At 40.1% G+C, this 26,722-nt stretch overlaps 1 protein-coding gene across 3 annotated transcripts in view; it reads right to left on the reverse strand.

The window, feature by feature from the left end:
• GRIN2A (glutamate ionotropic receptor NMDA type subunit 2A) overlaps window positions 1–25,940 on the reverse strand; it is a 190,100-nt gene extending 164,160 nt beyond the window's left edge. For all 3 annotated transcript variants that reach the window (XM_054843438.1, XM_054843440.1, XM_054843439.1), the window contains exons 1-3: window positions 25,310–25,940; window positions 24,301–24,520; window positions 22,387–22,809 (exon numbers count right to left, since the gene is read on the reverse strand). In XM_054843438.1, coding sequence (XP_054699413.1) covers window positions 22,387–22,791 — 405 coding nt within the window. In that variant the 5' untranslated portion in view covers window positions 22,792–22,809; window positions 24,301–24,520; window positions 25,310–25,940. The remainder of the gene's footprint in view (window positions 1–22,386; window positions 22,810–24,300; window positions 24,521–25,309) is intronic.
• Between the last annotated feature and the right edge of the window lie 782 nt (window positions 25,941–26,722).

A 26,722-nucleotide genomic window follows, 5' to 3' on the forward strand; every position in this document is an offset into this window, starting at 1 on the left:
CATATTCCAAGAGAGAGACAGTTAATTGTAACATCCACTTCAAGGGTATTCCAGAAAGAACAATCTTTTGTAAATCCCTAACTTACCTGCCACAAGCACACAAACAGGAGAGATCAGCTGAGATCTCTGTTCAGAAACTTCTTTGGTAAGTAGTTGTTGATTGCTCTTTTATGTAGATACAGTCCATTTTCACTTTCTTTTAATATGACAGAGGAAAACACTTTTAAAATGGGAAGCACTGCTTATGTTATAATGCATTTGCATACACTGTGCAGCTACATTAAATAATGGATCTAATAGCATGAACTATATAAAACACATTTCTCTTAGTAATTATAACACCTATTCACGTCATAAGCATAAAACACATTTATGCATATGACAATGTCACTGTTTTTCTCCCTCTACAACAGTATCTCACATGCCCATTTTTTCCCCCCATAGCCAAATATTTTCCCGTAGTCTCACCAATGTTACCACATGACTTTGATTTCATAGGGTGAACTAATATTCATTATCATTAATAATGACTAGCGAGTTTAAGGGAAAAGTATAACACAGACAATAAAAAGACACGACAAGATACCTATTTCTGGACTAAAACCATTTAATTCAATAGCATACTAGTTGCAGTACTTATTTTGCATACCGCCACATTGCAAAAATTCTCAGTTTTGTCTATCCATGTCTATCAGATACACTCTGGTATTATCCACAGATGGGACACAAATTGTCTCTCCTTGAGAGACATGGCCACCACACAAACAGTTCTGCTTGATTTTTAATTTTGCACACATCCACTGTTGCATCAGCCAAGTGCAGTTTATGAAGTATTCTTTCAAGGCTGTTTGCTTTGTTTCAGATTTCAAAGCACAGTGATCTTTCCTCATACTGTGTTGTGCCCAGTGGTTCTCCTGTGCTGTGCTTACCTTTCTCAAAGAGTAAAGAATTGGAAGAGATGCAATGATACAATGCAAAACCTGATCGTTGTGGTACTGTGTTGGAGTCTGTATGGTACTAACATGTAAAATTTTCTGATTAATGTTAGCTAGTGTCTCACACGATGTTATGAACTTGCCCTAAACAATTCAGTAAATTATTGGTATTATGGAATAATTTTAATTGATGATCAGGGATAGGATTTATTTCTAGTGTTTCGTAGGCCAGTGGCACAGAGATAAATACCCTTACAAATATGAAAGGAATAAATACTTTAAATGGCAAAGCATCATTCAAGACTCCAGGTACTATTCTGCCTTTACTGTATGACATGCATATCCACAATTTAATTTGTAATGGGTTAATGCAGCCTCACATCAAGCGTATTTTCACAGAAGAGCATGCTAACACTTGCTTAATAGCTTACAGTATTAATAGAGGTATAATATTTCAATATATTTCAGCATATATCTCTACCTCAATTAATCTACCCTAGTAAGGTGTGCCTTGGTGGAAAAAATATGTTTTCTAGGTTGTTCTCAATGCACATGCAACCATGTAAATGCTAAGTTAGACTAAGGAGAAATTAACAGTAGTTTGGTTTGTTGATTTGTTTGTCTTTTCCAGTAATTAAAAGCTATATCATCTACAATGAAAGGCCCAATCAAACATAATAGAAGGGGACCATTTCATTACCCATACATTATTTCATGGGTACTTGTTGCCATACCGATTATTCAGACTTGAAAATCAGCTAGTGGATTACATGTCTACTGGGAATACTTGGTAATGCAAAATTAATATTCAGACCCAGTATCCTATTAGGGCACTTGTTCTCAGTTGGGATTTCCAGCTTATTTACCTGATGCTTTTTTTGCAGCAGCAGGCAGTTTTTAGTTCATCATTCAAAACTTCACCAAGACAGTTCCCAAAGAGAAACAGATCAGCAGGATTTTAATTAACATGGCAGATATTCTAAATGCCAGAGGAAAACACAGATTTTTCATATACCTGGTGGGGTCAATAAGAGACTGTGCTCACTAGACTAACTTGGAAAAAATAGGAAAAGTTAGAACAGTAAGTGCAGAGTGGGAAAGTATGTTGGGTTATTGATTCCCCCCTCCAAAAAAAAAAAAAGATACTAAGATCATACAATTGGCAGAAACTACTTTTCTGACAGCATGAATAATAGGATCTTCTGCTTCATTCTGTCATAATGCTTTGGCTAGTCACTTCTTCCAAATCTGCCGGTCTGCTAACGTCTACTGCTTCGACCCTAAAATATTACAAATACACACAAAATTTGTCTATGAGCAGAGAGTACATGGAATAAGCTAACACTGCAGCACAGTTCAACGGTCCAAGTCTGAAAGAACAATGAAGTAAAAATCGTTGCTATTCCCAAACCACAGATAAAGTTTGGGAAAGCAGATTTACTGTCCCTCAGACAAAGTGTCAGCCTGAACTTCAGAGCTCTTGGTATGTACATGAGCGAAGGAACCTGATAGCCTTCTCTAGGAGTCATGCGCCTGCAACCTTTCAAATTCCTCCCTCTTCACAGAAATACCTCTTCATTAGCAGCACCACTTTGAGCAAATTTATCACTTACCAGGACAACTTAATCAGCTCTTCGAGAAAAGCAATAGAAAATAAACACATCCATCGAAGAAGATATCACAGATGGCAATTCATGTATCAGTTTTTCATATGTGAGCAACTATTATTTACACACTAGTATCTGCCTTTGTGTTTCACTTAAGTCCTTTGAGGATTACACATTTTTCGACATGTTTATTTGGACACCTCGGTACATATAAACTTAAATGCTTACTCTGGGAACAGTCAAGTTTGAAAATCAGGGTCTGATTTTGCATGAATATTTTACTTTAACTAAAATTAGAAACTATGAATGCATGGGGGGTTTTGTAGGTTGTTTTGGTTTTGTTGTTTTGTTTTGTTTTTTTTTCCAAAAGTACCATTGAACAAAAGAGAGTAGAGTGTTCATTTGCTGACACGTTAGATGTTTCTTACTGTTTTGCTCTTCGCAGCATGTTGATCTTCGCTTTGGTAATAGTATGCAGTGAATCCTCCAAATTTTCTGTCCAAAATAGCACACAAAGCACAACTGCCATTCCAAGGCATTTCCAAGGAAACTGAGGCAGGAGGCCAACTCTCACTTTTAGCAGAGGCAGACCACAGGCAACTCAGCTGAGGCCCTGAGGGCTTCTGTGTGCCAGTCAGGCTAGATTAGATGCAGCTAAGGAGCAAAGGAATGTAAAAGACAACTTAAACTCAAAATACCTTTCCAAAGCTCTCCATGCATCTACAGCAGAATTAGGTCTAGAACACAAAGACAGTGGCAGCATGGGAGAGGAGGAGGGGAATCAAGGCACAAACTATATGAAGAACGTAAAGCTGAAAGCAGATGGTGGTGATCTCAATCTAAAACCTAAACCTCAATTGATAAAGGAAACAAGGGGAGAAAAAAAATCCAAAATGGTGAAGGCATTCCCAATGTCATGTTTATAAGAATCAGGGAAACTATAACATTACACAAATAACTATCACCATACCATTAGAACGACATTGATGAGGAAAATCACAAGTGGGCTTACGTTCATGAAGCAGATGCTTTTGTGGGGAGGTAGAACCATTGTAACAAAAATGCCCCAGGCAGAAAGATACCAACCGCCCTGCAGAGTCAGGGAACGAAGCCCTGGGTGCTCAGAGGAACTGGCTTTGCTGGTGCACACAGAGGCAGTTTGAGGAGTTTGGGCTGGGCTAGTAACACAACTTTGTTTCATGCCTCTGCACATGCTCTCTTCTGTTAGGTAAGTCAGTGAAAATGGAAATGCTAAGTGATATTGAGTTCGCTAACTCAGAGATTAAGCCATCTACTTCAAAAAGTCATCCATGAACTTGTGCCTGGACAAGGAATTCACAAAACTACACTAACTTTTTCTAGCACTTCATACTGCCTTATTTAATGACATGAGTACAAACAAAGAGCGTGCATCTGTTTTCTTTTACAAACTGAGATGTATCCTTTTTTCCTCACTCCCACTGCAAGAAAGCCAGGGTCATCACACAAACAGCAAAACAACACTAAAACCCATGGATGCTGCTCTGATGTTCTTCTTCTCTCCCAAAAGCAAAGCTAGGAGTGTCTTAAACTTTCTGAAGCACTTTTTTTTATACCTGCACTGGCCTTTTCTTTCCACATGGCCACATATTTTCATTAATAAGCACTTTATCACAAAATAATTGGCTTCTGCATGTCCCTGGAAATGAAACAGCAGTAAGAGGTAAACAGAGTATGATAATTCCAGTATTAATGAAGTCTGGAAGAAGTCTGAATTGCTTCAGGGAAGAAACAGGCTTGGTCACTTTGAATCAGAATTTTACCTGATTCGCTGTTCAACCTTTTTTGGTGGAAAAAAAATTATTTATAAACAGTACTACCCATGTGTTGCAGACCATATGTAGCATTCATTAGCACATCCCTGAAATCTTCCTCTCCAGCCACAGTAAATTATCAGTAAAGCCTTCAGCTGTTTCATTAAAGTATTTTAGGAAGAATATTCCATTCCTGCAAGGAGACCGCTTCAGTTCCTTAAACATAGCCACACAGAATGGCAAACAAATAATGCAGCATAACTAATGCTTTTACAGTCTTCCTTTGCTAATGTTCTGCTGTACGTGTATATCACGTCCTGCACTTGGAGCAGAGCCTCTCTCGGGTACTGAGAATACATCCTTACCCAGCCTGCATCTGCACAAAAATTACAGATTCTGAAATGCATTACCTTCCGTAGCCTTTTTTAAGAGCTCTTCAATAATAAAATCAAATTCTCAGTGATAGTAACACTCATTTCCAATTGCTCAACAAGGCCAGATGAAGTATGTTGTCTCTGAGGAACCCTTCACAGCTGAACACTGTGCAAGCTCTGTGAGCAGACACCTGAAATCACTAGTTCCTCAGGACAGCTGTGTAGAAAGCTGTAGCCCAGGGGAAAGAGCCAGGAGAGATTTTCAAAGTTTAAAAGGATATTTATCAATATCTCTAGCTCTCATTCTCTGCCTTACTGTCTTTGAAACTCTCTCTCACAGCTTAAGTCAGCCACTGATACAAGTGGCACCACCTGCATTACTGCTGCTCTTAAGCCACAGGGCAAATGCTGGCCTGCAGGTCCAGGGCTGTGCTCCCCTTCCTGCCATGGGAGCAGATCTGCTACACACACATCACCTGCAAGGAGCATACCCTAGAGCAACCTATCCTACACCTTTCATGCTCAGGTTTCCACCCGGAGGGAAATAGTTTGCTCCAGGTACAATCTCAGGAGTGAAGTAATGCCAACAAAGTATGGTCAGACAAGGGACCGGGATCAGGACCCTGAAATAAAATGACAAAATGCCTAAAATCCAGAAAAGTGCTTATCTTTAAAAAAAATATAGATAAGTGTACAAAATATATCCTTCCCCGGATTTGAAGAAACATAATTATTCTACATCTCTTTACAGACACCATTCCATTAGCTTTTCTCCCTCACAAAAAAAAATTGTTGCACCTATACAGCAATTTCTACTTCCTTGACCTGGTTATTTACAATAATCACAGTATATACCTCTCTGTCACAGTATATATCACAGTATATACCTCTCTATATTCACTACATACATGAATATTCACTGGCACTCTCGAGACCCTTTCTCCAGGGCACAAGGACTAATTGATTTTGCTCTATGAACCAAACTTTCGAATGAGAGTCAGCATATTTAGCAAGTCAATTCTCAGTGCCAAAGTCAGTTGGATGGTCTAGAACTCCCAATTATTTTCAGAGACTGAAATACCACCATGGACTTGAACCTGAAAACACTTATTTGAGTATTAAGAAGTTTTAAATCTTTCTTTCTGGTATTTGGAGGTAATAGAATTAAGATCTTTGAAGAAATTATCACAGTAACTGATAATAGGCAGAAGCAATTGGATAGGAGAGAGGAACTTGTTAAACCTGGTAATCTGCAAAAACATGAAAAACATGAACAGTTTATGATTGGCTTCTGTATGCCTGTGTAACACAGAAACCAAATAGAACAAAATTAAAAGCATCCTGTGGAATATGTTCATGCAAACACAGTACTAATGGCTTCATTTTCCAAAGAAAAACAAGGCCACTCAGCTACTGGAAGAAAACATAATGGGGATCTGATTTTTGTATAATTATGTACACATTGCCATCAAGCAAAACATCAGATTTTTTCATGCTTGTCCCACTTGTCTTCAATCCACAGAATGGCAATGAACGCCCAGCACAGCCATTAAAAACTGTAGCGTTTTAGTCCACCTGCAACTGCAACCCAGACTGCCCACAAATTTATGTATCCACTGCATAGCATGTCTGACATGCAGGCAGCATAACGCACAGATTATGGTGAGACTAGACCACAGAGCTCACAAGGCTTTCACCATTATGAATACTGCAACCTTCCAACCATAGAGCTCCATGGCTGTTAACAGGTTCTATTTTTCCCTAATAAAACAGGATGACATGCAGCAAACAGAGCTGTTTTTCCAAGTTGAGAGTATGTCTTCATCACATCTCCCTTGAGAATTCTGCTGCTGCCTGAGGCCCAAGAGAATAAAATACAAAAAGGCAGAAATACCCAAAGAATAGTCATAAATTCATCCACTTAAAATAAAAAGTTAAAATTAACATTTCTCCAGGAAACAAAAAGTATATCCTTTTCTAGGAGCTGAGGCTTTAGAAATTCTTGGAACATAGTTTACTATATTTCGACAAGGATCCCAAGGCCAGTCTGTCTTTCCAAAGCTGATATCAGAAAGTCAAAGACTGTGCTTCAGCTGTACATCAGGATTCTACTCATCCCACTTTATATAAGGGATTTATATAAGCCTGGCTAGATTTGGAGACAATCTTATGATGGTATCGTATGGTTATCTCAAGCTTTTTGTAAATGTAAAGAGGAATGTAGGATTAGAAAGAACTTCATGCTGACAGTCCTCATCCTTCTTCATTCATTGACCAGTTTCCATCATAACACTAGCTGGCTTTTTGCCATTCCTGAACTTCATTTTCCTTCTAAATACTATTTCGATTCCCTACCCAAATGATGCCCACCTTAGTTTCAGTCCTCCTATCAACACACTTTATGTTGTTTAATCAGCTTTTCTTCATCCTTTATCCAGCTACGATATTGCCCTCCCAGGCTCATTTCTAAACAAAACAAACCCACCTCATCTCCTGCAGGTGAGCCTTTCCATTCTCCAGTCACTGAAGTAACCAGTTTCTAAACCCATTAGCCAGGGCTTTTTAGAATGTGGGAGACTAATTGTAGACAATATTCTAGAAGTTTCTCCATTTCCTGCACAGTGCAATGAAATTATCTCTATTTTTAATAGCAACACTAATAGAAAAAATACAGGAATACCTGCCAGCTTCTGGCCCAGAGAAGTTTGTTGCATGCAACCAGTTCTTAACAAGATGTTACAATTTGGTCCTATTAAACTTAATGCCATTCTTGTTTTACTCCGTTAACTTTTTCTAAAATATCTATTTTTACAGTGTCTCAAAGCTGATAAGTTTATTAATACTGAAAACTGCAAAATTAATCTCGAATAGGTTAAACTGTATATTTTGGCCCTGTAACAGGCAAAGCATGGTGGGTTTTTTTAGTTAAAATACAATCCAATCCAGTAAACTCAACATACTGTCCTTTAGCTGTACTCTTATTCTCAGAACATTTCCAATCCTGGTCAACGGACATAACTAATATTCAAAAATGAGAACAAACAGCCACAGTGAGCAGCACAGAGATTTTAATCCTATCCACCCGGTCATGGAGAGAACTGCTAAAATCTGGGTTAATCCTTCCAATCCTTAGTCAGAAATGAAAGTCTGTGCAATTGAAATAGTATGCCAGAATTAGATTTGCTTGTGGTAAGGATTCGATTAAGCTAAAAATTAAGATCTGAAATAGCTAGTTAAAAATCAAAGTAGTGCATTTCTACTGACAGATATTATAATCCAGAAGAGTCATTATACTGAGACTCATAGCCATTCTCTCCACAGGAAATTAATTTGGGACAAATCCCAGACACACTGATTTTTGGATAGGAGTTTTGTCAAAAAAGGAGGGGGGGGGGGGGGAAATCAGCATTTCTCAAAAATGATAATGATGACAACCACTGGGCTGGAATGCCATGAATAAGGCACAGCCTCCAGTTAGGAGACCACAGAAATAAAGACAATTACTTATATGGCAATTTTATGAAGCAGATTCTCACAAACACCCTAGTGGCAATTTTAACTACTTTATATTTGTTACTGTACTCAAAAACATGACATATCCATTAGATATAAAATATTTATCTCATATCTATTTATCTGTATTGGGCAGGGGATTGTTTTTATTTTTAGCAAGCTGAAAGATTACATGTGTCAACATAGAAAATTTTAAAAATGAAGAAGGGAAGATACCACCCTCCCAGGAGCCATTTCACTTGAAGCTTCTTCATCATTTGATTAAAGCTTGCACAAATCAGGCTGGATTAAATCTAAAATATAATAAATAATCTGTATTTGCTTCTGCGACTCTTCAGACTTGTCTGTAGACAATTTATGTCAACACTGAAGTTTATGGTTGTTTTCTTGATGAAGTTACATATGAGATCACCTCAAAAGCCAGTGCTCCCCTTGAGCCTACAAATGCTATGTCTGCACACTTGCATAACACATCACACTGTGCACAGTTACCATGGGAGGCAAAAGCAAAGTGGCAGTAAAACTTTCAGTTACAAACATTTAAGGTCTATAGTGACAGGATAACAGGCAAATATTCAGCTGTAGCCTTCATGTCAAGATAGCCAGAGGTTTCAAGCTCTTGCATAAGCATATTTCTGTAATCTTTATTGATCCAAAGCTGGAAGTTTTACTCAGGCAAGGCTCTTTGAAGTTACTTTGGGAACTGGCTCTCTGCAGATGGAAAAACAAATGATTAAACCAGCTCAGTAGGGAGTCAGCCTTATTGTACATACTTGATTTAAAAAGAAGCTAAGGGAGGGAGAATGTGTTGGTTTTGTTTTTTTTTTTTTTTTTTTAATACAACACCAGAATGCTTGTTAGGAAGGAAAATATACTACCATCTGAGCTGAATGAGAAAAGCTGTTTTAATAACAGCATTTTTAACTTAACTAAAACCAGGTAGCATGTCAACAGGGTATTTCACCAGCAGTCCAGTAAGTCATTTGAAAGAGAGCACCCAAAGTACCATTACAACCCTTAGCATACCAAATCATTCCTTTAACTAGAGACTGCTCTTCTAAGCAGAATATGCCTGAAATCTAATGTGTTGCTTGGACTTTCCACCTCAGATATTAAGAAGCTACGTCTGCATCTTTATGACTTCTTTATATAAAGAACATACTAAGCCCCTCATTAGAAAGGCAAAAAACCCTCTATCTTCTCTTTACATTGCAGCATTTAAGTAGGCATTAAAGGACTAAATATTTAAAGTATTTGCTTACTTTGCACTTGCTCCTAGTCCTTTACTTCACAATGAAATCAATCACGCCACAGACAGAATCCCAACAAGCAGGATTTTTGCCTTCCTTATGGACTCGTACATGACCTGGATGCTGTAAGCACGGATGCTGTCTTTTGTTAATAGAAGTATGCTCCTCTTTAGAAATGCCTTTGCTGACCTAGAGACTTGTTTTCAGCTTTGTCCTGCTCTATCCCCACCAAAACCAGCACAAGCTTAAAACTAAGGTTTTGCATGCCTATAACTTAACAGACAGTAAAAAAAAAAAGCAGTAAAGGTAAACCACAAAACCGCTACTCAAGCCAGCAGTCATCTCATACAAGGGAACACACTTAAATAGAAAGAAAACAACTTAAGCAAGGACACAAAAAAGCTTGGTAAGGCTTTCAGTGACCATTAAAGGAACACATGCTGCAGGTGAACAGCTGGCTCCCATACAAACTTCCCACATGTTCATTTAAATTTAAATTCTGAGACCATTGGATGTGTTTTTATGAGAAATTAGAAATCTGAAAATATTTGTATAGAAAACCTATTGAGCAACTGTTCAGGATATTTAAAATGTGAACTTTTTTTATTATTTACACCTGTCCTAAGTCAGCTTTTTAGTGTCATTTCACTTATTCACTGACCATTGGAAATATTCCAGTAACTTTTATGCTATAAAATGGTGATAGACAATAAAGAACAACAACAGAAAAGTGAAAGAGATTGTAGCCAGAAGTCTGTATCCTGGAAAAGGCTAGAAAAGGAAAGCCTGTGACATGAATTTTAAAATTGTTAAGACTGGAAAAATGACAGGATGAGTACATCTGGAAATGGCTATTGACTATGAAGATCATTTGATGACTTTAGCCAACCAACTTAGGTGGGGGAGAATCATGCAAATTTGTATTTTTCCTTCTACAAGTGAGCTTACCCTGCAAAGAGCCAAAACTAACCTTGCCTGACATTCCTATGCTCTATTCTGTGAAGACATTGCTCATTTTCAACCTCGTGATACAACCAGTCATTTAGACAATGTCAGCATTTATGTAATTCAGAATCCATAACTTTGTCCTGTGCACATAATTACAATTTAAGTTATAAATTTCAATAAAAATGGGTCTCAGAATAAGATTTTAAAGCAACAGCAAAACACATTCACATTCAGGGGAGACTGCAGAGTCAGTGAGCCACCTAACATTGTGAAAAGCAATTTATTTTCATATATTTTAACTGCCAGTCTGTCCTGTCCCCAAGTATTCTGAAGCCCCTAATGGGAGATCTGAAATTCAGATTAATTGATTTCAAAATCAATTATAAAAGGGAGTTATAAATATATTTTCAAATGCCAGTTCCTAAAAATCCAAGGTAGTAGGCAACCCCACAAACCACCTTAAGAGTGAACAAACATAGAAAAAAGCACATATATTACTACAAATCAGACAATTATTTTTAAAATCTTCCCAGTTTCTATAGAAATGGATGTTTACATGGAAGGACATCAGTGCTGGATACAGTAGTCAGCCAAGTGCATAGCAAAATAAAGGGAGGGTTGTATATTTAGGAAAGCCTATAGACTGACCCTGTCCCAGAGGTTATACTAAAGAAAAAAATAAAAGCAGTAGGGAAATTGTAAATTACATTAGAAGAGAAACATGCAAACTTCAACACAGCCATTTCCAGATACTTAACTACAGCCCAGACTCCCTATATTGCACCAGGAAAAGCAAATGTTCCCCTATACAAGTAGGTAAAGCTGGTCAATGAATGCAGAGGGAATCACTTACGACAGGAGAAGAATTGGCCAAAATCCCAAGGACAAGAACCCTGAAGAGATATTGAGATGGAAACTGTTTGGAGTATTGAATACTTTTGGTTTTCTCATACTTCTTTCTTCACAAATAGATCACTTTCATCAGCAATTTCTATTGCTGGTTTATCACCACCTCAGCTCTCCACCCATGTTACTCTAGCTCACCTGGTTTAGTTTCTCATCCTTTCTCTATTTTCTGCTTATTAAACGTAAACAGACTTGGCTTAAAGCCATAACAGTTTTTACTTTCTTCTTGGGATTCCAGAGAATATATTTTCTCCAATTAATCTTATTTTAGTACAACTGTCTTCTGTACTCTGTGTACACTGAAAGAGACCTGGTACTCCTAACATTAAGGGATACACAATTTTAAGCTGAGAGGTATATTTTCTCCTAGCTAACCTTGCTTCTGCTAGAAGTGAACTAAGGGAATAAATGGAAAAAACCCACCCCACCCTAATTCTAACACCAGGGTGATAGCCAATATAAAGTAGAATAGCACATAGATGGGATGCAAATGAAGACAGCATAACAGGAAGGTGTTTGGAGGCAGCTGTTTGGTGGAAGATTTGCATACAGAATGGACTGGATAAGAAAAAAGCATTTGAAGAACAAGCGAAGGAAGCAAATGTTTCTTTTTACAACTTCTATACCAGTTTGCTTTTCCATAGTTAAGTGATAGAGCTTCATGTTTTGCACGCTAAGCATTGGAGTCATCCACGACATCTTTTGCTAGAAACCAGATTCCACATGAGGAAATTTCAGTCTTTTTGCAGATAACAATAGTTAAAAAGCAGATGGAGAGAAAGGAGTGCATGCAAACAGATCAAAATGAAACAAAGGACAGGGTTAGCTTATTTACTACAAAGATAACGTGACTATTGAAAATAAGCCAGACCATCCTAAATGGTACTTAACTAGAAAGAGATACTTTCCAGAGTTTTTGCATCTGTTTCCTTAGGATGAATTCACAAGCCTTATCTCGTCCCAATTAGGTATAGCTCTGATGCCTCTGCCGACACAATTTACCCAGAACTCTTAATTAGCCTCACACACAAAAAATAACATGTAATTTGTCTGGTAATTATATGTTTCTGTAACTCCAAAAAGCAACTCATTACAGGAATGTCGTGCACTTAGAACAGATTACCTTAATTTTATTTTCTGTTTATCCAATTATAACTGTCATTCCTAATTGTATTGTAAATTGTGTTGAGCTGGAAGGTGGCTATAAAATCCCTGCTCTTTCCTCTTTCACAGTCATTCTACATATTCAGCGTGTTTCCACTAGACACAAAATCAATGTAGTGAAAACAAAGCAGTCCTATTGTTAATTCTAGTCGCATGGAGAGACAAGCTGGTCAGCACAAATAGACAAAAACTTTGTATCAACAAAATTACATGCAGAAATCTTGAACCAAAAGTTAGCATACTAAAAAAAACCCCATCCCACCCCCCAAAACAAACCACCCACAAACCAAAAACCAAACCAGCATCAAAACAAACCCAACAAAACCAAAACCTACCATTGTCAAGAAGAGGAAACAAAATGAAAAGATAAGCAGCTTCCCACCCAGCAATCCCTTGAATGAAACATGTTTATAGAAACATCTTGCTCCGAGATGCACAAAAGGCAGGCTATAAATAGTTATGGACACTGAGCAGAGGCCGTGGAGCAAGACCAGCAGTGGTGTTCTCAGTCATGCTGCAGCAGCCAACTTGTGACAAGGAAACAGTCCAGCGTATCTTCATTAAAAGTCTAAAAGGAAATTACTTTCCTAACCTATGATGGAGATAGAAAGCCTAAAACCCTGACTGAAGAGTCATCTGGTAATGAAGCACCTCCTCAAGAAAGCTTCCTCAAAACCTAGGTTAAAGGATAGATAGTTTTAAAGTTGAAAGGTGTATGGTCTCAATCTGAAAAAAAAATATCTACTTAACCCAGGCTACCCAAAGATGGGTGTACATGATCGTACTGGGAAATTACACTACTGTCAGCCAATTTAACACACCAAACCACTATTACTTGTAGGCTCCATCCTGAGGAGTAAGTAAATCAATGGCCTTAAAGAAAAATATTAAAAGCATGAAGATGACAACCTTTTATTCTCTCACCCTTCCTCTCTGCCTTCAGCAAGGGAATTTGGAAGAAAGCAGGGAGAAGAACCTGCATGTATACCAAAACCAGACCTAGCTCTCTCAGACCTGATCATGCCTAAATATGAAGTAAAAGGTGATTTTTCAAAAGAAACAGCAATAATTTCAGAGCTGTATGCAGAATATTACAGTGTTTTAATCGAATCTCATCCAGAGCCCACCAACATGCTTCTTAGTGTATTATAATCAAAGCACTTTTGCTTTGAATTTGCCCCTGTCCAAATACAGGTTACTCTTGCTAAGCATTCTCTGTTCTATAAATGTACAATCAAATGGAGATGTTTCATTGTTGCCCATGCTCTAAAAGTTTAGGACCAGTTTATGACCTCACATATGTTGCTGAATTTCCTAGGCCAGTTTTAGTTCAGCCTCTGTGGCTGTTGAGGAGACGAGGGGAGTAGGAATGGATTACACTATCTAGATACATACATTTATGAATTATTTCTTTAATCTGCATGGGCAGCTTAAAGAGTCAGTATTCAAACAAAACTTTAGTCACAAATTTGGACGAGAAACTGTTGCTTTTTCAAGAGGTTTAAATCAATCACAAAGGTTGATCAGGGAACGCTGTGTACTCTTCAGCCCACCCCAGTAAGCAGCAGAGGACCCCTCTTGCCCAAGTCCCAGAAGGCACAGGCCTTTCTCCAGAGGAACTTTGCTCTTCCCTAATAAGAGATAACTTGTACACCTGGGACCTCCTTCTTCCAAACACTCAGGCTTTTTGATCACATAAGCTTCACACGTATGGAAAGTACAGGGGAAATTGCTGTTGGAAAAGGTGAGACAACATTAACTGCATACCACAAACTTACAGCTGCTGGACATCAAGTAACCTCCATCTGCAACTTGGAATGACAGGAAACAAGCTAGTTTTCCTGTTGGTTGTTCAGCTTTTATATTATATTTCCTCTATACTCTTTAATTTAGTTCCTCTCTGAAATATTGCCCCTTCTAACCAATCTTATGCACCTCAATTGAAAGCACAGGGTTTTTCTCCTAAGGACATTAAGTCTAAATCTAACATAAATAGCCAATGATGCTGCAACAGGTTTTTTTTATTTATTTCATTGAAGTACAGAAGAAAATATCTCAAGGATTTAAACAAACAATATGGTGACAGATGGTGTGGAGACAATCCAGGCTGGGCACTCTCAGTAAAATCCACAAAACTTCATAGCTCCAGGAAAAGAGAGAGGCAGAGGAGGAAGAGGAAGGGGGAGGAGGTGAGAGGGGGAGAAAAGAGTACATGCAAAGCTGGCCCAGTTGACCACAAATTTCTAACAAAAAAAAAAAAGTTGTGGACTGCAAAGTTTCTCTGCTCATCTATACAAAGCTCTTTGTACCATCACTGATGTGGGTAGATCTACCCCAGATATCTTCCAAGCAAGTCCAAAATTATAAAGAAATTCTTCAAATTAAATTGTAACTTCAAATAAGTGACAAAAATCACACTATTAAACTGACTATTCAAATAATCTAAGCACCCTCTTGAAAACAATTAATAGATGAAACATGAAAAACATGTTTGACATGATATCAAGGCCCTTCTGTTCATTGCATAATTTTATTAGGATGAATATTTTCAGGTATTTAGTCTGGATATATTCTGAATGCCAGAAACATCTTACGCACTTCATAATAGTCTATTATTATTTTGTAGCTTAAAGGGAATAATTTTGGATTTTATATTTGAGAATGTCCTTGGGAAAAAAATTCCAAAGATGCCACCAGGAATGTCTGCAAACAGAAAATTATGCTGAAGGTCTGCTGTCCTCCTTTTACAGCTCAGGAGTCTCCTGTCTTATATTTACCTATAGGCAGGCAATAGTCTGGAGACATTGCGTGGATGATACACAACAGTGACTTACTAGCAGTTTTAAAATGTTGCTCAAAACAAAGACAGTTATGTATTTCTATTTTCAAGAACTGTAAGAACAGTTTGAAGAGAAAGAAAACAGTACCTTTGAGATGAATTATGTTGCTCTTACTGCAAATTACTAGATCCAAGTGAAGCCCAACACTCCTCTCCTAAATAAGAATAGCATATAGGATCCCATCCTACACCCTGGGCTCAGCTGCAACTGTGTCAACTCAAGCAAGCTAAAAAAATAGTTACTTACCCACACCTGAGCTACATTTCCTACAATCTGCTTATTAGTTACAGAAAATCCCCATCTCTTCAAAACTATCTTCCTTCTACTTCAGAAAATTAAACCAAATATCCCTCCATTCAACTCCTGTCAGCATTTAACACAGCAAGCAGCTAAAACAACCACACAGCCCTTTACTCACTCCCCCCTGCCTAGAAGGATGGGAGAGAGAATCAGAAAGAAAAAAAAAAAAAAAGGTAAAACTCATGGGTTGAGATAATGACAGTTTAATAGGGCAGAAACAGAAGATTGATGATGATGATAAAGAATATACAACTGATGCACAGCACAATTGCTCACCACCTGGACCCAATGCTCAGCTAATTCCCGAGCCACACTGCCTCCCAGGTAACTCCCAGTCGAATACAGAGCATGACACCATATGGTACGGAATATCCCTTTGGTCAATTTGGGTCAGCTGTCCTGGCCATGTCCCCTCCCAACTTCTTGGGTGCCCCCCACTTCCTCATTGGCAGGGCAGTGTGAGAAGCTGAAAAGTCCTTGACTACTTGGCAACAACTAAACCACCAGTGTGTTATCAATGTTATTCTCATCCTAAATCCAAAACAGCACTACACCCACTGCTAGGAAGAAAATTAACTCCATCCCAGCTGAAACCAGGACAACTCCACAAGAGTGACACTTCAAGTCTACTTTCACAGTATTCCAGAAAATCCTCCATGCCTTCCTTTGCTAAATTAAGAGGGAAACTTTTGTGTGGACAAGAGAATGAGGACTAATACAATCATCTCAGAAATAGCTAGGAATATCCTTTAGAACAGAAGAGAGTGGGAAAGAGAGAGCAAGAAGGCAAGGCTCACTCATTAATATAATGCTCCTCCCAGTTCTGAGACAGAGCTCAAAGCAGCAAATGCTGCAGTTCTCGCTGTTAAAGCTTTACTTTCTCATAGCAATGACAGTACAAGAATAGTAATGTAAACCAGTATGCTGTATCATAACCACCTCATGCTCCCAGAGCACTGGCCACTGTTGAAGAGAAGCACAAGATATTGTATCCACTCACTTCATTCACCTCAGTAAGATTTCAAGAAAGTTTTTAACCACTTCATAGCAGTGATTATGGCATGTGTGAGTAAAAGGCACAGCTGCGGATTATGAGCCTAGTTCTAAAAATCTGCACAGATGTACAAGACTATTTTTAAAAAATACATATAGATTGACTGCTACGGATATGATCAAGTAAACACAGATTTGCAAGAGGAGGTCAATGCTACATTTTTCTTGCAGTTCAAAATAAAAATAAGAATATCTGAAAGTTACATTTCCCATAGCAGCAGTAGTATAGCTAGAAGGAAAGAAAGTCAAATTCAACTGCTGCTTTAAAAGAGGCAGGAGCTGGAAGTATGTGCAATTGAATAGTGCAAGCTGTTATATCTAGACCTGAAACACCAGTTACATGAATATAGGTATTTTTGTACTAAAGCGTTTATTAAATTACAGCTTAATCTTCCAGTCTTTTGCAGTATCAACCAAAGCCAAAGTTAGTATCATACTCAGGAGTATAATGCAGACACATGCTAATATCAGTTATCAGTAAGGGCAGGAATGAAAAGTTACAAAATTTAAATTTAAGATTTTCTGTAAAAATACAGGACTGCTTTTACAAGCCAACTAGATGAGCTGGACAGAAATCTACATAACACATATGGAAGACATGCAAATCGATGAGCACACTCCATGAAGTAGGATCTTCAGAAAAGATTCTACAATAAAAGACAAACCCAGTACTCCCCCCTTCATTCATCACAACAATTTTTAAAGCATAAGAATTGAAGCACGCTTATGCATAGTGCACAAGTGTGGCTTGTGAACTTTTTAGCATGTTTTCTTATACGATCACTATGATGACACATGGCAAGGAAATTGTAAGATATGTAGAGGAACCTTAAGAGCAGCGTACAAAGTCGCATATGGATAAGGGAGTGTAAGTTCTCAGTACCAGAGCCAGGACTCTGGATGTGCTCTGATCATAGTTACAAGACTGGGTTTCGAGTTCTGGTTTGCACAAGTGTGGTATGGTTTTTGTATCTCAGGAATAAGGAAAAACAGAGCAATTCCAGCTATGTCTATAATGAGCTGAAAATGACAGGTAATGCAAACATCTGCAAGTATTTCAGTAAAATACGTGAAAAATATGCACCAAAAGAATGAACAAGATTTAAAAGTACTGTTTCACTTGCTACTTATTCACAGTTGGAAGTCTTAATAAATATCCCAGCAGCACTATAGGGCATGGGGGCCTGGCAGATGAGTTGACATGAGTCAGCAGTGCACCCTTCCGGTGATAAAGCCTAATCAGGCTGCATTAGCTAGAGCACAGGCAGCTGCTTGAGGGATTATTCCCCTCTTTGGTACTCATGAGACCACGAGTCTGCAGTCCTCTGTCCAGTTTTGAGTTCCCCCATACAAGGCATCAATATACCTGAGTGAGTCCAAAGGACTGGAGCACAGTAGGTGCAAGAAAAGGCTGAGGGAATTCTTTTGCCCAAAAACGGGGCAGGTAAGGACAGGTATAATTGCTGCCTACAACTACACAGAGGCAAAGTTAGACTCAGACTCACAGCAAAAGAGCAAGAGCCTGTGGTCACGGTACAGAGGGAAATTCTAATGAGATATGATGAAAATATTTGCATGGTGAGAAAGGTACTGGAACACATTGCCCAGAGAGGCTGTGGTATCTACATCCATGGAGATGCTCAAAACTTGACTGGATGATCTGATCTGACTTTGATGTTAGCTCGTCACTGAGCTAGGGTTGGGTTAGACAACCTCCTGAGATCCTTCTAACCTCCATTGCTCTATGATTCTATTTTTACTACTTTGGAGGACGATAGAGGTAAAAAAGGAAAGCTGAAGGTAGTGGTAGATGCAAAAGGGATATTACACTAAACAATTAAGAAAAGTGTTTATTGCCAATCTTAGCAGCAGAAAGAATAATGAAGAATGATAATTTAACTATATATAGTACTTATTTATTTTGAAAAAGCAAAGATTCATTTTGCATAACATTTCCAGAGCTCTTCCAAGAAGCATCACTTTGTAATAGCCCTTCTGGAAAATTACACTCACCTCTAATGCTGTTTGGCTATGCATTATAACTGTCAGTACTTCCACGACAATAAAATGCTTCAAGTTATGTCTTTCAGAAAGATTTCTAATCAGAAGTTAGAAAGACTTAATTTTGCAATATGCAAAAGCAGTATGGTTCAGAGACACTAAGTATTCCTGGATGTATTTATAATACATAGGGGCTTCTTTCCCACTTGTGAAGGAAATAAATCTTTTATTATTGTCACAGAACTAACCACGATGTACTGCTTTAGAAAGGTATCAAATACTATCATTATAATGATAGTATGTGGTGAAACAAATGTAACTAAGTTTAAAACCAAATGCTCAAGTCATGAAACAGTTCCTAAGTAATGTTTGGTTTGAGATCCCTCAAATGTCAACAGATACAAGATGAATAAACAGCCAGTCTGTTTTCAGCATCCTCCAAGGGATGCTGATGCACAGCAGGTTGGCACAGATGCCCCAGACAATTCTCATCTTGTTTTAGCAGACTATCCCACATCTGAATATGTTTTGAGTCTGTGGCAGAATCGGGGACCAAAGCCAAGGAACACATCATTGGCAGGAGAGTTCCTGCCAATAGCAGGTGATAAAATCAGCTGGAGGCAGAGCATGTGGCACTGTCCAAAGGGATCACTTGGGATCAGGGAGGTACCATACATCCTTAGGCATACCATTGGTTTATTGGTAGGGGTTTGGCAGCAGATGTCAGGTGAAGGCAGATCAGCTAAGTTCAGAAAACAATTCAGTTTTGTTGGCTTCACATACCCATCAATTTTCATAGTCTATATCAAGCAACATATCTGTTCAGCTGGTGCAGGCAAACTTTAACAAAACCTGAAGCAGAGTACAGCCAGCTGGGCCAACGGAGGAGGCAGTCTAAACTATGCACTCTTCAGAGCAGATGTTTGCACGAAGACTCAGTACTTCAAAAGCTTTATGTCCTGCATTAATCACTGCATACTCCAAATGTGGGCATATCTCATCTTTATAAACCTAGAACAACATTTTCTTTTTAAAGATAAGGCTCCTCATGCAAGATCCACATTGACGTAATATCTATTAGCCACACAGAATACGGCAAGCTTGTATACTCTGAGTCATTCCTGTAAAGTCTTTAGCAGTATACAGCATTATAGATGACTTTTCATTTCTGTGCCTTCAGTTTAGTTCACATTTAGGACAGTTAAGCATCTTATAACAACCACCTGGCACAGAATTAACTGAACTGTTTTGCTGCTTTTGTGTCACCTGTGCTTGGTAGACTACAAAAAAGCAGGTACTACACACACACATTTTGAAGTAAAAGTCATCTAAAACACAGTACCAGCATAATGCCACAGAGGAGGAAAATATCTGTAAGAGCCATGCAATAAGGACATAAATGAAATGGCCTTATTAGAGTGCCAGAGAACTACATCCACAAGGAGGAGTGGGACCAAGCATCTTTTTTGTGTATCCAGCCATCTCAATGTACGAGACAAAACAGATGACTTCAAACATTGATCAACTTCACCATTTAGCCAAGACCCATGTGTTTCAGCTAAAATCCTGACAGTGGCTTGGAAGACAGATTTTACATTTGCAGTCCTTCTCCCTCAGACTTCATCTCTTCTGCCTTTATGACAGCACTGTGAATTTCACCTTCGATTCCCAGGAATTCATTCCTAAATGAATGGTTGAGTGACATGTACAAGTCTCATCACTGCGATGTTCCAAAGCCAGTTGCAAGACGTTGCAAAAGCCAAGTTAAGAATTAAGGCAATTTTAGTTACATGAACAAACAATTCCTCCAGCCAATTCTACTGAAGACAGCTCTGTTAGATTGTCTTAATACACAGAAGAACAATTTTGATTTCCCAAGTGGAAATCTTAGAAGCCAAGTTTCAGCATGAAAATGTTTTATTAGCAAACTGTGATAACCCCTAAAATCAAAGACGGTGATATAATAAAGACAATATTAGCATACAATGAAAATAGTATTAACTTATAAGACAAGAAAAATATAATCTATTTCATTTTCTAGAGGCTCCTGCATAAGAGTAAAAAATAGATCAGTATCAGTAACATTCTGCATCTGCTACCAAGCATGAAGTCAATTCCATAAGGATGTCTGCCAGTGTTTCATCACTCAGCACTGGCTAGGATCTTCAAATATTCTGATACTGGTGTAGAAATTTGAGTGAAATGTGTATCAAATAAAATTCCTAAATATACATAAAGCCAGCTTTAAAAAGATGGGTAAATCTGTACAGTAATTTAAAAGCACATGAAACAACTACCTCTAACTTGGTCACTACAATTACATTTAAGATAATAGCACTGACTGTAACATTCTTTCCATATAAATCAAGATGTCAAACCCATTGTTATAGAATCTCTGCTACAATTCAGCACTTACTGTCCTCCCCTAGTATGACACAAGTTTTAAAAGGAAGGCCATTCAAAATACCAAGACAGACAGACCTCTTATCCCAGTGGAAGAAGTCTTTCCCAGAGGCAAAAAGTTTCAAAAGTTCAAAGCTGATTCCCCAAAGGTAACTAATCATCGTATCTTTCCTGCTTCTTTTTCTCCCTTAAGTCACAAAACAATGTATCTGGACCACTTCATTTTTTAGATGGATTCATAGACATCTTTACTACTAAAGTACTGTTCAAAAGTCACTTATAAGTAATAACAATATTTAATAAATAAGAAACCCTAAAGGGTACAAATATCAAGAAATAAGTTACAATTAATATTGAAAAGCCTTGTGTGCTGGAAAACCAGTAAACGACTTCCCACACTTGAACTTCCTCTTCAGCTATCCTCTTTTACCCCATGGTGGGAGCTCCTCTAGGACTTTCAGGCCAAGCAGCAGTCCATGCCAGAGAGCTTAGTCCTGCACAGTGCTAAGGACCTGTTTCAGAAACAGCAGTGATCACTTCACAAGATCAATGCTGCAGTGCCAGCAAGGATTTTTAAAAAAAATGTTACACTGTTAAGAAAGACGAGCTGAGTACGAGTCACTTTCATGATTCCACAATCTCACAACAGATTACATAAAGAGATGTTTTCCAACAAAACAATTTGTCATTATCTCCACAGTTCAGACAACCCCATTGTGGATTTTCATGAATTATAGCAGGAAATTAGAACTATTCTGTTAGCAAAAATCTGATTTAATATAGTGAATACAAGAGCTGGTTCAAGTTTGCAAGACTACTTAGTTTATAGACTGTAATGGATCACAAGTCCAGCATAATATGATTATCGTATTACTACTACTGTCCTCAAATATATTCAGGTCTACTGCTTGCTATTTCTTAAAAGTACCGCATAACATCTGCTTATAATTTTATATCTTATGTCTAAAATAATTTTATGGACCTATTTTGAGGGTTTTTTACAGCCATATTTGCTAGTAAAATTTCTAAACTGACCAGCATTCAGTGTGCTGGAGAGTAAAATTTCATTAGGACTGCTTTTACAATGGATAGAAAGTTGAGTTTCAGGCATAAACTCCAAAATATTTCAGAATATTTGATGAGTGATCAACAAGGACACTGCTCCATGTAGTTTTTCTTTTTTAAAGTAAAAAGACACAATTAGAATCATCCTTTTTGAACTGCTTGCAGTGATTATTCACAATAGAGACTGACACAAATTACATTAGACTAGCAAAAGCTTTTAATAAATTTTCCTACCTTATCTGCCATTATCATGGAGGCCCCGCCATGAATTCCAAGAATTGGAATAGAAGTCTGAGATGAAATAAAATCCAAAATCTGAGCTACTGCCTCCTGATCTGTATCGTCTCCAAAAACCACTCCATGGATCTTGGTGCCTGACATCAAGTCACAAACATGTGTTATGATGCTCTTAGGGTCAGTCTGGTTCACCAGAAGGGTCACTACATTGACATCAACAGTCAGGTCTGCTGACATTTCCCTGGTCCAGAGAGCTCTGATATCTCTCTCTGTGATATACTTGGTCCTTCCCAGAATCACTGCAATGTTCAGGATGGGGTAACTTTTCTCTGCTCCACGAACAAGATCCAAAGGCGCCAGAAGAGCTTGGAGTACCAGGAGAGCACAGCCAATTTTCCTCATCTTTGCCAGCTTTATCCCCTGTAAAAACGATCACATTGTATGAGAAAAACACGAAAGAGGAAAAAAATATATACTGTATATCTCCAATGAAGGTTTTAAACAGAAATCTTCTGGACACAATGCAAACTTTAGCAGCTTTTTGTAATGCATTCTTCACCTTAGTTTCAATTCAAGCTTCTTATATCCCCCTCAAAAAATTGGCTTGCCAGTGACAGTATTACAACCGGTCTCCCACAAGTAAGGCAAAAAATGTTGCACAAGTATAGAGGAAAGACCCATTAAAATTCTTCCTGGATGGCCAAGAAAATTAAAGTGATCAAAATCATTTAAAACAGACATTATCATCCTTCTCTTTAAACTTGCACTCCTAAACAGGTAAAACACAGAAATCTATTTTCCTTTGTCCTGAACGTCTACTTAAAATTTAGTCACAGTCTAACAGGAAGAGGTACTTTAGCTCAAAATGAGAGAAGTGAGCCAGAGGTCTGCTGGAAACCCCAGTCCATATACTCCATACATCTCACAGCATCCCAGAACCATGCTGTTTTATTTCTGAAGATCTCTCCTAGACAGCTGCTGCTCAAGCAGTCTACTGCATTTTTGGAACAAATTCAGAAGCACAATATTCTATCTTAATTCTTCTCCCTCCTCTTACGCAGCTTTCACTTGAGCATCTCAGAACTGCTGATCTCAGACACAAAGTTGTCACTGGTGTTGAAGGGGAGGGTGTTCCATAAATGAGCATCACTGCATTGGTTTACTTCGTGTCTTCACCAAATCTCTGTAGGGGGCTGAATACAGAGTAGGACGGGGAGAGAGATGAGCCATAGAAGTGATCTGAACTATCTGAAGGAGGGAGATGAGGGAGAGCAGGTCTGACTCTGCAAGATCTCTCTCTGTTTCTGTGCCCCAGGGGATTTCCACCCCCATAACTGGCTCTCTGCTAGCTGCAAGAAGGGAGTCCCTGTGCCACATAAAGCTAAGCTTGTTGCAAAGCGTCACGCAGAAAACACTAGCAGTGCTGTCCAATCAGGGGTGGCATTTTTCAGATCTCCCCTCTCATCCTGCCAGCTCCATCTCCATCATCAATCATAATCATGTGCTGCTGAAGCACACACCAAGACAAGAGCTTGCTGTATCACCATCTCCTTTCGGGGCAGACAAGGAGATGGGCACTTGGGAGACCGTTTAATTGCAAATCAGTGTCACTGTGCTTCCTAAGTCATTGCACTGCGGGTCAGATTTCCACCGCTGCAGTCCCACAGGGAGCACGGACAGCGGTAGAAATAAACCTAAATGCCCGTGTCAGCTTTCTTCAGACCCCCAGAAATTATAATTATTATAATAATAAACACCACACACAACCCCTCTTCGCCCGCCACGGGCACAGTTCGGTTCCCGTAACTAACTGTACCGCACCGGGGAGCGCCCCCGGCTCCACTGGCCGCGGCGGGCGGTGGCGCGGCGCGATGGTGCCCCCTGGCGGCCACGGGGCGCCGTCCCACGTACCCAGCGCCTCAGGAGACGGAGCGGCGGCGGGTGCCGGTGGTGCCGGTGCCGGTGCTGGTGCAGGGCATGCCGCGGCCGCGGGCATGTCGTGCCCCTCGGTGTCCGGGCTCAGGGGCGGCCTCCGCGCCGCTGGCCGCACGCGTGATCCCCGCCGCAGCCTGCGAGCGACATGGCATCCCGGGAGGGCAGCTACGCGGACAGGGAAACAGGGAAAGGGGGGCTGGACACGGGCGGGAGGGACGGGACAACCGGGGGGAGAAGAGGAGACGATGAAAAGCCGTTAGTCAGGTTGCAGATTTGACAGGGGAAAAAAAAATTCAATCTCATGTGGCATGTGAACCGAAATAAAGTGACTAGACTCAAAAGTTTTCCCCCCTCCTTCACTTCGAAATAAATGTAAGCTTTTTCCCAAGAGCAGCGCCCGTGAGCCCACAGCCCTCCGGGAAATGTCCCTCATCCTATCCAGGTCAGGAAAATCCTGGGCTCCCAACTGCCCGTTTGCTTCCAAGAGAACTGCACGGGTTTGAGCTCTAAGGGAAGAGACATCTAACCTGGGAAGAGCAGCTAGAAGCAAACTAATTCACATGATCAAGGGCAGGAGTTTTCTTGACGGGTTCAAAACAAGCACAATCTGGAAAACAGCTAAATCGATGCGGGATAAAGCTCTTTTTTTATCTTGTAACAGAACAGATTCATTCTCAAGTTATCATAAACAAACCCAGGGAGACACACTCTAGCAGATCCCTCCACGAAAAGCTCAGATTGCTTTGATTTTTCATTCACTATTTCCAGTAAGTATGTATAAAGATACTTCAAGCAACCCCAGTGAAATGTAGGACGCTGGCGCGTCAGGCAAAGGCTACCGGCATCCCCTAACTGCTCCTCGGTGCTGACTAGAAACTAAGAGCCAAGCCGGCAGCGCTGACATCCCTGCGCGGCGCCCGGTGCCTCCGAGCCCATTCCCAACTACTAGGCGCGTATTAGTGCCCCCCAGAAAGGCAATACTTACTGCATTCTCCCTCCACATAGTTCCAGTTTTAAGATCCTCAAAGTCATTTCAGTAGATTCCTTTGCAAACAACGAAGTGGAAAATAGGTCCCTTAATGCCTGGATTTCATCCTGCAACTTGTTCCCACCGCAGTAAATGCAAGCTCGGCAGCCCTTTATCGCTTCAAATCCCGCATGATCAAGTTTTAGCAGAGCCATTGCAACTGAGATTTGCTCTTTACTTTTGGCAGGAGGCATTTAAGCGTCTTCATCTTTTTTTTCCCCCTCCTTTTTTTTTTTTTTTTTCTCCCTGTTTAAAGGGCAATTGCAATATTGCTGCAGCAGTTCCCCAGGACGGCAGCCTCGGAGCCCCCGCGCTCCTCTCAGCTTCTTGGAAGCGGCGGGGACTGGCAGCGCCTGTTCCTGAAGGTGCGGCGGGAACCACCCGGCGTCCGCCGCACGGGGGCCGCCTCCGCGCCGCTGCGGGCTGCGCGCCGGCCCGCTCCGCTCCGCCGCCCCCGGCACCGCCGCCCTTGCAGGGGCGAAGCTCCCGGGCTCCTTGTCAAGCCGAGACCAATCGCGGCTACTTGAAGGCTCCCCCTTCCCCCCGCCCCGCTCCGTTCTGCTTCCACAAGCATCAGCGAATGAGTCAGACCCAGGCAATCGGGGGAGGGGGTGTCAGATCTGGGGGAACAGTGAAAACACCAGGTTTGGGGCAGAAGAGCGGCAAACTTGAGCGCTCTTCCCACGTTAACAGCCCTAGCGAAAGGTTGGTAGCCTGGGAAACTCCAGTGTTCTCCTTTCCCTTGATGCAGGGGCTGTCAACCAGAAATCTCTGCCATGGGGCTCAGGGGAATGAATGTGGAGCAGCAGCTTCTACACTAAAAGCAGCCTCAAAAGCTCCAGTCCGCAGCCAACTATCACAAAAAAATGGTCTGTAGAAGCTGGCTCCCTCTGAGCATCCCCACTGCTCCATCCCCCATTTCAAAGCATTGTGCCCATTTCTCCATCTGCCACTCATCTCACACCACACTGGTGTCAGACCCCCCCTTGCTGTTGAGCAGCTCTTTCCTCCTTGCCCACACCACACACCACCACTATCATCCTCCACTGCACACTACTGCACCTCCTCCCTTGCTCCAGTGCTCTTCTGTTTTCCCCTTTCCACCATCCTGCTCCAGCTGCCACAACTCATTTGGTTTTGCACGAATTAATATACCAGCTAACTACTAGATAGGTGATGTCCTCCTTTGTGCTCAGTCCTTTTCAATCCTATGCATTTCTATGCTCAGCACTTCAGAGTAAGGCCAATTTGCACATTTTGACAGACCCACTCAACTAGGCACTTGTCAGAGGAACCTTTGGGTTCAAATAGGATAATACCAAGTGTCCACTCACTGAAGTTTGCTTTTCACCACATGTAGACACAGAATAC

This window comes from Grus americana, chromosome 15 (genome assembly GCF_028858705.1).
Source record: "Grus americana isolate bGruAme1 chromosome 15, bGruAme1.mat, whole genome shotgun sequence".
Classification (NCBI taxonomy): Eukaryota; Metazoa; Chordata; class Aves; order Gruiformes; family Gruidae; genus Grus; species Grus americana.